General features: G+C 47.2%; 1 protein-coding gene across 4 annotated transcripts in view; it reads left to right on the top strand.

The window, feature by feature from the left end:
- Nucleotides 1-207: 207 nt before the first annotated feature.
- ENPP2 (ectonucleotide pyrophosphatase/phosphodiesterase 2) overlaps nucleotides 208-12,566 on the top strand; it is an 88,263-nt gene continuing 75,904 nt past the window's right edge. For 2 of the 4 annotated variants that reach the window (XM_088675867.1, XM_035124965.3), the window contains exon 1: nucleotides 208-514. In XM_088675867.1, the coding sequence (XP_088531993.1) occupies nucleotides 494-514 (21 nt within the window). In that variant the 5' untranslated portion in view covers nucleotides 208-493. The remainder of the gene's footprint in view (nucleotides 515-12,566) is intronic. The other 2 variants (XM_088675869.1, XM_035124969.3) reach the window with 2 other exon arrangements.

Below are 12,566 nucleotides of genomic sequence, written 5' to 3'. Positions count from 1 at the left end.
AAAAGGCTTTGAGCAATTCTACCAAAGGTCATCCCGTGAAACTATTCCAGTGGAATCCGGCTAGCTATGCATTGTTACCTCTGGATAGGAGACCCTCCCTTGAATGGGCTGTTGCTGCTGGTGGTGGTCAAACTCATTCAACTTGCCTAGCCAGCTTATGCTTTTAAAAGTCGGTCTCTGTGGTGGGTGGGTGGGAAGTGATGAGACTTTTTTCCACGGAGTCATTTCAGGGAAAGGTTGTGTGTGGTGTGGGTCTGGGGAGAGCGAGTGAATCAACCCTGCAAGCAGCTCCTTTGTTTGAAAGACATCTTCCCATTGAACCATTGTCCTTCGGGGACAGCTGGCACCCTGAGTTCATCTCGAACGCAAACGATACACTGGGCAAAACAACGCGAGCCAGAGGCAGGGTGGCTGCATCTTGCACAAGGAGAGGGAAAGCTTTCGGAGACCACCAGAAAGAGAAAATAGAGCTGACCAGCCTTTTGTTCAACCCATGGATAAGCAAAGCAAACTGGTAAGACACACATATATGTCTTTTGCCTTTCACACCCACTGTTCTGTTTTTCGTTTAATTGCTGCACAATGAATATGCAATGCTAAAAAGGGGGGGGGGTCTTGCCTGTTTTACTGCTTTGAAGCTGCACTCTTATTACATCCCTACTTTGGGATTTACTTTTGAGGAAATGTTAGGTGGCTTGCAAGCAGACCTCGGATACCGCATAGGCAGAAATGGCTTTAGGCTAAGAGGCAGGGCAGGAAACATTTACAATTGTGGGGATTGCTTATTGCATCACTGTGAATATGTGGAGAATTTAAGGCAAGCCACATCTAATTGTAGCATAGTATTAAGAACAGTAGTCAGAAAAGCATTCCACGTTGGATACAGTGAGTGTCGCAAGCCTAAGTAGGCTTACTAGGGACGGAGTCCAAACTATTGGAGAGAAATTCATCTTTGCCAAGTTGATTGTGACTTTTAGATTTATGTCACTGGCTTCGAAACAACTTTCTTGCAGAGCACAAAGAATTTGGAGGCATTGTTCTGGAGTAAAATTGCTTTAAAGGTGGTCGGCCTAGATCTGCTATGTATGATGTTTGAGGGTTTTAATTTGCACAAGTGCTGGGTCTGTGATCCCTTGTAGTTAAGCTTATTTTATCAGAGAAATGTGTGCGGACTTCCTTCCCAAAGTGGTAATGCCTTCAAACAGCAGTTAAGCCTCTTTCCAGCTGCTTACAAAATAGGAACTGCTGTTTAGACCTTACAGATCATTTTATGCATTTCCTAATGAGATATTTTATGGAGATGATATATTGGGCTGGCTTACTTTGTAAAAACGAGACCCAATCAATCCTACCCTAATATTGTGCTTCTCAGATTCTCCCTACGTGGGTACCTATGTGGAAAAAACTTTAGAATAATGATTCCTGCATTTCCTAGCATTCAAACTGTCAACATTTGCTTCTGTCCTTGCTAACACATTGCTTAAGTAATTAGCATTGATGGTGTGTGTCCCCTCCTATCATTTCAAGAGAAGACCAAAGATAGCTTCAGAAACTATTTATCAAAAAAAACCCTGAGAAGCTGATAAAGCCAGTGGTGGAAAATAGAAAAAGAAAGAAATTTTTTTAAAAGAGTAGAAAAGAGGTTAAAAGCTAAAGATAGCAAAATAAGATTCAAAAAACAAAGAACTTCTGATTCTTCATCTGTCCACTATATATATATATATATATATATATATATATATATATACGTATAAATTCACTTCGTCCAATCCAATACAACACCCAACAAAGGCTCTTTCTATAAACAAGTATTATATCCAATCCTCGAATTCAGATATCATTATTTCCATTTTTTTCACACACAAAAATGGAATTTTTTCCAATCTTTAACAAATGTTTACTGTGACTTTTCTCTGATTTAAACATATCGATTTTGCCATCTCAGCTAAGTCCCTGCAGAGTTCTTAACCGCCCATTTTCATGGCCCATCACTGGGCCATGTAGCGCCGGCCCACCCATGAGGCGAGTTGAGGCAGTTGCCTCAGGGGGCAGATCTGGGCCTGAGGAGAACACTGCTCACTGCCTCTTCCTCCTCCTCCTCCTTCGCTGTGGGCGGTGGCGGCGGTGGCATGGCTTTGGCAGGGCAAGTTTGTGGCGATGGAGGAGGGGGCAGCGGTGGCAGGAGGCAGCAGAAAGGCATTTTGCCTCAAGCAGCACAACATCTAGGAGCTGCCCCTGTCTGGGTGGGTACCTCACTGGTAAGATGTGCTGACATAAGTGTCTATTACTCCCTTGGTATTTTCCATCATTGGAAAATTCCTTACGAAGGGGAACTCCAAATTGCTTCTTGCTAAGGGACTGGTTTGCTGTGTTACCCAGTTCTTAAATAATGCCTTTTCCGTTGTTCTCTTGGAGCCCTTGTCCCGAAAGATGCAATGCAGCACTTCGGTTAAAAGCTATGAATCATATCCAGGAAACTCCTAGCTACCCTCAAAAGTAGGCTGTGTTTCACAATAAACATGAGTTTGATCCGCAAAGAGTAATTTTTTTTATAAAAAAAACTCCCAACTCTAGGGGTGTTGTATGTTTTTTACTGGATGTATTTTTTTGGGGGGGGGGTAGACTTTGCCTGATTATTTCTTTCCGCAGCAGCTAAATAATAAGTGACCTGATTTGTAATGACTTTCTGGTACCAGATATAACCACATGGCATGGGAGAGAAGGAAATCCTGAGCCCAAACCAACAATTATACTCAGAGTAGACCCATTAAAATTAACAGGCACGTCTACATTAGGTAGATTAGTTTCAGGAAGTCTAACTTAGTTCTTAGTGGAACTGGGTCTTTAAAATAGTTGTTAACTCTTTGAAAGGAATCGTACAGTATGAGTGATTCTTTGCATGTTTATTTTTTTAGGAATTCAGTGGGACTTGTTGCGTGTGTAGACCCTTTAACCACCCCCTAAATAAATTCAGATAAGACTCTAATTTTTGGTTTTGGTTTTGGCAGAATTTAGGCCACAACTTTATTGATTACAATCAAGTGAGTGGTTGCATAGGCTCTGGTTTGACTAGCTCCCTGCACTGTTGCAGGTAACGCTGACCCAGGGGACACCATAGGTCAGCCTTGGGTGAACACCCGTCACAGTGGAAAGTGGGGTCAAGTCAGTCCACCAGCCAGATGTCCCCCTGAACTCAGGCTCAGGGCACAACCCCTCTCAGGGTTGACCAACCAAAGAGTCCCTGGATTCCTTTAACGGAATACCCATCACATAGGGTTGGCTAGAGTGCTCTGCCACCCCTATCACCTGAACCAGAGCCTATCCGCAACCTTACAAGTTGTGACAATTTGCTACATGGCAGGTGAAACCCAAATGGCACCAGCCAATCAGCCAACTGGGGAAAGTTCCCCTGTCGTGCCCCTGTCCCAACGACAGACGACAGCATAGCAAGGTCCAGCATGCAAGCCCTAAATATAGGGAGAGGTGGGTGGGTGTTCCGATGCACTGACCAAAAGAGGAAGCTCAGGGACATGCGCACCACTGTGGTTCAAATACATCCACTGGCATGGAAGGAAGGGAGAGAGGGGTGGGAGCCACATGGGCAAGGAGGAAAGCGCATTACAAGCACATGCGCATAGGAGAAAATATGGACCCAGTTTAGTAACTCAGAGGGAAGTAGCAGTGCATGAAGAAAAAGGCGGGTCAAGTGGTTGTGTGGGTGCTTCTGGCCTGGTTAGGCTCCCCACTTTCTCCAGTTCAAGTGTGCTTCTAATGCCAAATTAGCCCAGCCTCCCAGCACATCCCTAAAAATGTCTGAACAACATAACAATGTAGAATTCAAACAAAGGTTAGTTCTGTTTCAGCGTATAGGTGCCACCATGCAACCAAGTAAAACGACAGGTAGGATAGTTCTTTACAATACAAAACACAGGAACGTGCAGAAAACTTTAATAAAAGCAATGAGCAATATTCCAAAAAAGGGGGGAACTGGGAGGTGACAAGGCTATAGGAACAATCTGAAGTTGACAATTGTTATAAAGTGAAAATGCAAAAAAGAAGCAGCAACTATTTACTTCAAAAGAAGATCTATTCTTTTCTTGGCTTGGCCAAGTGGAATATAACTCATTGTTTATGGATTTACTCATTGCAAATGGATAGCTGTACTCATTTACCCAGGGAGTCCCTCACCTGGTGAGCAAATTACTTAGTCCTTTGACCATACTTGTTTTATAAGCAAAACCCACACATTTTTTGAATTTTAAAGATCAAACCACCCAAATGGCAAGGCTGAGCCACCCCACAGCTATGCATGAGATCATTGGTTAACTTATCCCCGAAAAGGGGAAAGGGGGTGATATTAACTGGGTGACATCATGGCACTTGAGCATATGACTGGTTCCACCAATGTGTATCTTGGAGAGTAGGGGAGAGGTTTCTTAGCCCACCTGTCTATTAAATCAACTGTGGGTAACCGGTAGGTGAGCTTGGAGGAGAGTGCACAGGTGAAGTGCACAGGTGTCGTTTTAACACTAGGGGGACTTACAAGCATCTTTACATACCGGTAGCACAACAATTCTGCCTCCAGACTGTCACTATTTTGCAGGAGTGCATAGTGGAAATTTGGGTTTGCGCAATTAAAAATCTGTCAACGTAATGCAACCATGTTTATTTGTTGACATATAGCAACAAATACAAATAAACACTACTGGAAAATTAAATTACATTAGGAGCGCAGGACGTCTAGTACCATAGGTATAAAGAATAACTCAAGAAAGGCATAACTCAAGAATAACTCAAGAATAACTCAAGAAAGGCATATTTCCTAAGATGGTACAGATAGTGAGTCTTGTACATCTGAAGGCAAAACAGGAAATAAAGTCCTGCTGGATAGCATATAAACATTCTGGGATTTCCATCCCTTTGCAGACCTGCAGCTTATGGTTTTGGTTTTTTTTCCTGCCATAAGCCAAAGCCCACAAGTTTCTGAACCATAAAGAAAGGTGCACATTTTGTAGTGTTTTCCATTGTTGAGCTATGGAAATCCTAGCTGCAGCTGGCAGAACCCTGCCAGAAGTTCTTTAGAATGAGAAACTTGCATTTGATCATCCCACATGTTCAGCAAAGGAGAGACTTGAGGATAGACTTGGTTTGATTATATTAGGTATTTCCTGATAGAAATCAGACCAAAATGATGAAACCAGGGGACATTCCCACCATAAGTGGAAAAAAGTCCCTCTCTTCTCACAACCCAGCCAACAATCCTGTGCTGTTGCACAGCGCAACAAATTTTATACTATTCCAGGACTGTCAGCTTATCCTAATAAATTGGGTACTATGCTATGTGTTGCTGTTCTTTGATGTGAGTGACTATGCAATGGATCAACACAGCTGCCTGCTTTTCTTGGAGGCGTTACTTTACCTGGAGTTTTCCAGCTAGTGCTTTATCGTGGGAAGCAATTCGCTCACTGAAGAAGCCAACTTTGACGAAACAAGGCACATAACCTGGGTAACCTTGTCTTTTGCTTTTGGATACTTTTTGCTTTTGGATACTCCCTTGCCACCTTCATATATACGTCTTGTCTTCACTGGGATGCTCCGCTGCCACCTATACTTGTCACCGCGCTTGGACAATCCATTCTGTGGAATAACCGTTAACTGACATCGTCAGACGCAGTATATTCCAAACTATATATTCCTGGTAGCGGTGCATTTGAACCAATTTATATGTCATATGGATTCCCAAAATATGAACTACAACATATGACTGAATACCTTGAACTGATGTTGGATTGAATCACGAGTGATATGACGTTTATGGTTGTGTTGGTTAAGTTGTTCTGCGTTATACGTTTATAAATTTGTTATTCTGCGTTATATGTTTATAAATTAGTGTTTGATTATAGCAGCCGGTTACGCTTGTTGTATAATTGATACTAGCTATGGGGGCTGTCACAAAAAAAAATTGCCTATACTGTACTGTACTTCAGAGCTGACCACAACACCAGTGGTCACATAGCTGGGTAGCCCTGAGGTAGCCTCCTCGATGTAAAGGCAAGCTTCAGAGAATCCTGTAACTAAGGGCCATCTGCACTAGACATTTAAAACAGTACCATGCCACTTTAAACAGTTGTGTTTCCACCCAGTTAATCTTTGGATTCATTGTTAAGATGAATTGTTAGGAGACCACTATTCTCTTCCCAGAGAACTCTGGGAATTGTAGCTCTGGGAGGGGAATCTGGGTCTCCTAATAAATCTCAGCACCCAGGAATCTTTAGGGAAGCCATGACTCTTTAAAGGGGGATGATGGAGCAGATGGGGCCTTGGTCTTCTAGACTAAAAAGGAGGCAAGATCCAAAAGCCTCCCAATGCTGTAACCATCCAGCGATAGTAGGCAGGAGAGAAGCAGTTGGCATTCATCTTTTTCATAGAACCATTGAATTCTAGAGTTGGAAGGGACCCTGACAATCATCTAGTCCATGCTGGCATTCCATATGGGGATCAGACTTGCAACCTTGGCTCCAACCAGCTGAGCTATCCTGTTTCAGTAGACAAAGGAGGAGTGAAGTCGAAGTGTTGGAAGGTTACGGCGCCTGCTGTGGCTGTCGAGACCGAAACGGAAGAGAGATGTTTTGTTGCAGCTGGGGCAAATGGAGGCATCTGGATGTGCTGCTGCAGATGCACTCTTGGCAGCTCCCAGGATTCTTTGATCCTGAGCTAGACTGATGGGCTGACTTTGTATAAGGTAGAATCCGATGGTTCTCAGCCTTAAAGCCCAGTAGTGAAGTAGCCCACTGTGGTTCATTAGGACAGCATCCAAGATGGCATAGGTATGGGTGGCTCCAGGCTCAACTTCCAGGGTTGGTCTCCAAGTAGAAGGTGCCTGCGAAGGTGCCTGTCGAGACAGTACAGCGCTGTAATTAATCGAATTTTTTTAAAAAAGGAAAAGTAGAGGAGGTTGTAAAAGATGCAAAGGAGCTGAAAGCTGCCGATGCCCCAAATTTGGACCTGGTTTTGAAATTCCCAAACTGGTGTTCCTGGGGAATGGTGTTCAGAAGAGTTCAAAGAAGGAGGAATTAATCCGAGTTATTTATATCTCTCCTTTCAGGATACCGATCCTTTTAAGGCAGGCTGAGTAACTTCAAAATGCATTCTTTAAAGCCACGGAAAAAATAGTTTCCACATATATAAAAAGGGATTTGGTATCCTCCCCACGGGACAGCTGGTGGTAGAGGACCCCATGTGTGCCAGGGGCCAGTCCGGCTGGACTTGGCGTCTTTGGCCTCCTTCCTCTGAATACCAGTTGCTGGAAGTCACAAGAAAGGAGAGTGCTGTTGTTGCACTCAGATCCTGCTTGCAGACTTCCCAAAAGCAGGGCGTAGCTAGGCGTGGGGTTAGGAGCCCATCCACCTGTGCACTCGGACAGATGGGCCAGAGGAGGAGGAAGGAAGGAAGGAAGGAAGGAAGGAAGGAAGGAAGGAAGGAAGGAAGGAAGGAAGGAAGGAAGGAAGGAAGGAAGGAAGGTGGAGCAGAGCTGATCTGACCCCGATGGCTGCAGTGGCAGAGCAGGAAAGGCATCAAGAAGCAGACTGGTCCATGGTCCCTCCCAGCTTTGAAGGGCCCAGTAAAGCCCTTGCTGAGGGTTCAAGGGAGCCTAGATATACCTCTACCCAGAGGCATCTGATTGATCACTGTGAGAACAGGATGCTGGGCTAGATGGTTCACTGGCCTGCCTTAGCAAGTCCTCTCTTGATGTTTCCCACTGGAGAATGGGTGTGGATGGGTATAAATGCACATCTGGAGTAGGCTCAGAGGTGTTCTTCACCTGCCTCCCCCTTTCTATTTATGTGAACATCTGAGCAATAAAGGAATAGAACAGGAGGAATCTCCTGATCTCTCTTATGGGCAAGATGCAGATGTTCTGCGCTGGTGTTATGTAGTCCCAAAAACAGCTGGAGGGCCAAGTTTGGCCATCACTGTTGTACAGTGGAACCTCGGTTTATGAACACCTCGGTTTATGAATTTTCGGTTTACGAACGCCGCGGACCCATCTGGAACGGATTAATTCACTTTCCATTACTTTCAATGGGAAAGTTCGCTTCAGTTTATGAATGCTTCAGTTTATGAACAGACTTCCGGAACCAATTACACCCATGCTTGGGGTTAAGTACGCTTCAGGTTGAGTACTCCGCAGACCCGTCTGGAATGGATTAATCCACTTTCCATTACTTCCAGTGGGAAAGTTCGCTTCAGTTTATGAACGCTTCAGTTTATGAACAGACTTCAGGAACCAATTGTGTTCATAAACCAAGGTACCACTGTATAGTGAACCCACTTCTCCTGTTGCTGCATCGTGAAGATATCTGCTATACCAGCCTCTAGATCAGGCATCCCCAAACTTTGGCCCTCCAGATGTTTTGGACTACAATTCCTATCTTCCCTGACCAATGGTACTGTTAGCTAGGGATCATGGGAGTTGTAGGCCAAAACATCTGGAGGGCTGCAGTTTGGGGATGCCTGCTCTAGATCAGTGTTTCCCAACCTTGTGCCTCCAGATGTTTTGGGACTACAACTCCCATCATCCCTAGCTAGCAAGACCAGTGGTCAGGAATGATGGGAATTGTAGTCCGAAAACAGCTGGAGGCACAAGGTTGGGAAACACTGCTCTAGATGTTGTCGAATTGAAGCTCCCATCAGCCTCGCCCAGTATGGCCAATGCTTAGGGATGATGGGGATTATAATTTGCAACATCTGGAGGGTGTCATGATTTGGGAAGGCTGTGCTAACCAGTGGAAAAAGGGAGGTGGCTTTTATTGAACAGGAAGTGAAGTGCAGAATGGGTTCTAACAGCATTGCGCAGGAATTGGGTCGCCAGCTTCCTCCCCGTTCTGTTCTGTTCTTGCACTAATTTTGTCGTTTGAATTGGGGAAATTCTGGGCGTATGGCAAACCTACTTCATCACTACTGAACTTCCATGCTAAGTCTTGCTGTTTCCGCTAATGTCCTCATCTGACTTGCACCTTTTTGAAACGCACAGGAGGAAACCGTGACAGCCCTGCTCTGGAACTGGTTCTGCCATAGGCCTTGCTTGTGGGTTGCATGATGCTGTCTTTGTGGGGCACCTTTGGCCTGTTAGTATTGGATGTCTGCCTAGTTGCTGGAGCAGGGCAGGAGAAACATGAGGATTGTGTGAAGCGCAATGGCTAACAGCTGCAAGTGCATGTGATCGCGAACCAGCTGAATGAGGAATTGAGAGAGGATGACATCACCCAGGTTCTTTTGCCATCCTGCGTGCCCCACGCCACCCCAACTCCTCCGATGTCTACGTTGGTGGAAGTAATGACATCATCAATATAATGCTTGTTTATCCAAGAGAAGCAGTAATATTCGAGCTGTTGCTGCCATATAGTTTTCTTTCTTTCTGCTTTGTCCACTGGCTTTGATCCTGGAAGGAAGAGTGAGTCGGGAGAGTTTGGTGCCAATAGGAGCGTTCAGAGCTTACCAACAAAGATGTCTGTGCTCTCCATTGCATGCCTGGTGGGAGCTGACCTCTGTTAGGGGGTTGTGGTTAGTGGGGGCACCGTTTAGAGCTGGGGGGGCAGGGAACTAGTAGCCCATAGGTTGTATGCAGCCCATGCTGCCTCCCCATCCAGCCTGCAGCATCTCTAGGTGCTGTCACCTCCCCCCTCCAGAATCACCCCCATGCTGCAAAAAGGCTTAAGCAAAGCCTCCTAATAGAAAACCTTTTTTGGACCCTAAGTGTTGTGTGGTATCTGTATATTATTTCCCTTACAGAAACCACTATTCCCAGAGCTCCCCAAGGAAGAGAATGAGGGGTCTCCTAAGAACTCTAAGCACTCTTAGCAAACTACAGTCCCCAAGGTTCTTTGGGGAAAGCCATCACTTTCATCATCACAGTGGTGCTTTAAATGCCTGGTGCGTTTAAAGCCTTGGAACGCTATCTGCTGATGTGGAGGAAAGCGACACGTGTTTGTTTATGCCACTGTTCCCCGACCTGTTCCATAATTCTGTTGGCTGGGGCTGATGGAAGTTGTAGTCTAAAACATCTGGAGGACACCAGCTTGGGGAAGGCTCAGTTGTGCCAAGAAACAGCAATCTGTTTGGGGGGCAGAATCGGGTGAGAGATTTCAGAATTTTTCCCAGGAAACAAGTTTTAAGATGCTTTGCGGTTTTTTATTTGTGAAATAAAAAAGGCTGAAGGAACTGCATATGTTTAGCTTGGAAAAGAGGAGACTGAGAGGAGATAGGAGAGCCATCTTCAAATATCTTAAGGACTGTTACATGGAAGGTGGAACAAGCTTGTTTTCTCCTGATCTGGAGGGTAGGATTCAAACCAAGGACTTCAGGTTGCAAGAAAGGAGGTTCTGACCCAACATCAGTGAAATATACTCGGAGTCAAGAGTGAATTTCATGCTCTTTATTCAGCTCATAGTCATCAAGGAGGAGAAGAGAAGACAAATGGCTCTTTTCCCCAAACCATCTGCTTATATACATTATTTACACAATGGGCCTTGCGTGATTGGCTACTTCAGGGCTACACCTGTGGGCCAATTATATTGTGGATTGACTTCTGCCTGCAGCCTGATTGGCTGCTCCTACAGGCCAATCAGGTAGCAGATTCACTTCTGCCAGCCGCCTGATTGGCTGCTCCAGCAGGCCAATCAGGTTGAGGATTCACTTCCACCTGGAGTTGGATTGGGTAGCTCCCGCTGATTCTGAATCCTATTGTTCTAGGATTCAGCTCAGTACATAACACCCCTCCCCTCTAAGTTCCAGTCCTGCCCGGGAAGTTGCATTCGTAGTCCCCAAGGTCTGCTGGCCGCCTCCGTGTGCGTTGTGGCCTGGGGTGTTCCTTGGTCAGGGGTTCTGGTTCTGGCTCGTGTTCCGAGGCTGCTGGCTGTGCCAGGGCTGTCTGGTCTGGCGCCACTGAACCACTAGGTTGTAGCTCTGGTTCCGGTGTCCTTCCAGCCTCGGGGCGCCCCTCTGTGCCTACTGCTTCTGCTTCCCCTGCCCACCCCTCTCGCTCTACAGGCCTCACTGCCCTGCTGTCCCCTTGGGACCCCTCTGTCCCGCTCTCCTCCCGGGTTCCTCCTGGGAATCGTCGCCGTATACATACACTGGGTCCTGGGCCACAAATGTCCGGGGGTTCCTGCCTTTCCCCACCACTACCTCATCCTGAGCTCTGTCAGGGTGAAGTCGGTCCAGTCTAGTTGCAAGGCGCCGGCCCATTAGTAATTCAGCTGGGCTCCGGCCCGTCGTTGTGCTTGGGGTGCTGTGCTGTGGTAGAAGAAATGCGGCAAGGCGGTATTCCCAGTCCCCTTGTGTCATGCGGCGGAGGCTGTCCTTGGTGGTCCGCACCATGCGCTCCGCTTGGCCATTGGTGGCAGGGTGGAATGGTGCTGAGCGGATGTGGCGGATGGCGTTCTGCGCTGTGAAGGTCTGGAACTCCTCTGACGTGAATGCGGTTCCATTGTCCGAGACGAGGGTGTCAGGGAGCCCGTGGGTCGCAAACAGCTTACGTAGTACCCGGATGGCTGCCGCCGTAGAAGTGGATGGTACCAGTGCGACCTCCAGCCATTTGGTGTAGGAATCCACCACTATGAAGAATGTTTTTCCCGGGAAGGGGCCAGCGAAGTCCACGTGCAAGCGTGACCATGGATGTCGGGTGGACTCCCAGGGCTGGACTGGGGCCCTTGGGGGATCCGGGCGGGATTCTTGGCAGGTCTGGCAGTGTTGGACCCAGGCCTCTATCTCTCTGTCAATCCCCGGCCACCACACATAACTCCTGGCAAGGGCCTTCATCCTCACTACCCCTGGGTGTGTCTCGTGTAGGGCTGTGAGGACCCTTTTGCGGAGGGGCTGGGGAACAACAACCCTGCTTCCCCATAACAGGCACCCCTTGTGGGCCGACAGTTCATGTTTGCGGTTTGTGTAGCCAGCGAATTCTGGCCCGGGGCTGCTGCTGGGCCATCCTCGCCACACCCAGTCCAGGACCCGGGAGATGACCCTATCTTTTGTGGAATGGTGCGCAACTTCTTGTGCCTGAATGGGTCGGTCGGGAAGCAGCTCCAGGGTCATAACCTCTTGCGCAGGCGCTGGGTCGGGGCCTGTTTCTGGTAGTGGTAGCCTGCTGAGGGCGTCTGCGTGGCCCATCGCCTTCCCAGGACGGTGGATTAGTGCATACTGGTAGCCGGCAAGGAAAATTGACCACCTGAGGACACGTGGAGACAACACTTGGGGGGTCTGCTTCTCTGGGGCAAACAGGCCAAGCAACGGCTTGTGGTCAGTCACTATGGTAAAGGGCCGCCCGTACAAGAAATCATGGAATTTTTTTACGCCCTTCACGATTGCCAGACCCTCCTTGTCAATCTGTGAGTAGTTTCGTTCGGCTGCAGCAAGCGTCTGGGAGAAGTATGCCACCGGCACCTCTCTTCCATCCGGGAGTTGGTGTCCCAGGACAGCGCCGATGCCATAGGGAGAGGCGTCGCATGCCAGCACCACTGGCAGCCTCTCGTCGAAGTGTGCTAAGACCGAGTTCGAGACGAGCA

This window comes from Zootoca vivipara, chromosome 8 (genome assembly GCF_965207765.1).
Source record: "Zootoca vivipara chromosome 8, rZooViv2.hap1.1, whole genome shotgun sequence".
Taxonomy (NCBI): domain Eukaryota; kingdom Metazoa; phylum Chordata; class Lepidosauria; order Squamata; family Lacertidae; genus Zootoca; species Zootoca vivipara.
The sequence above is the reverse complement of the archived record's forward strand: the minus strand, read 5'-3'. Positions and strand labels throughout refer to the sequence as shown.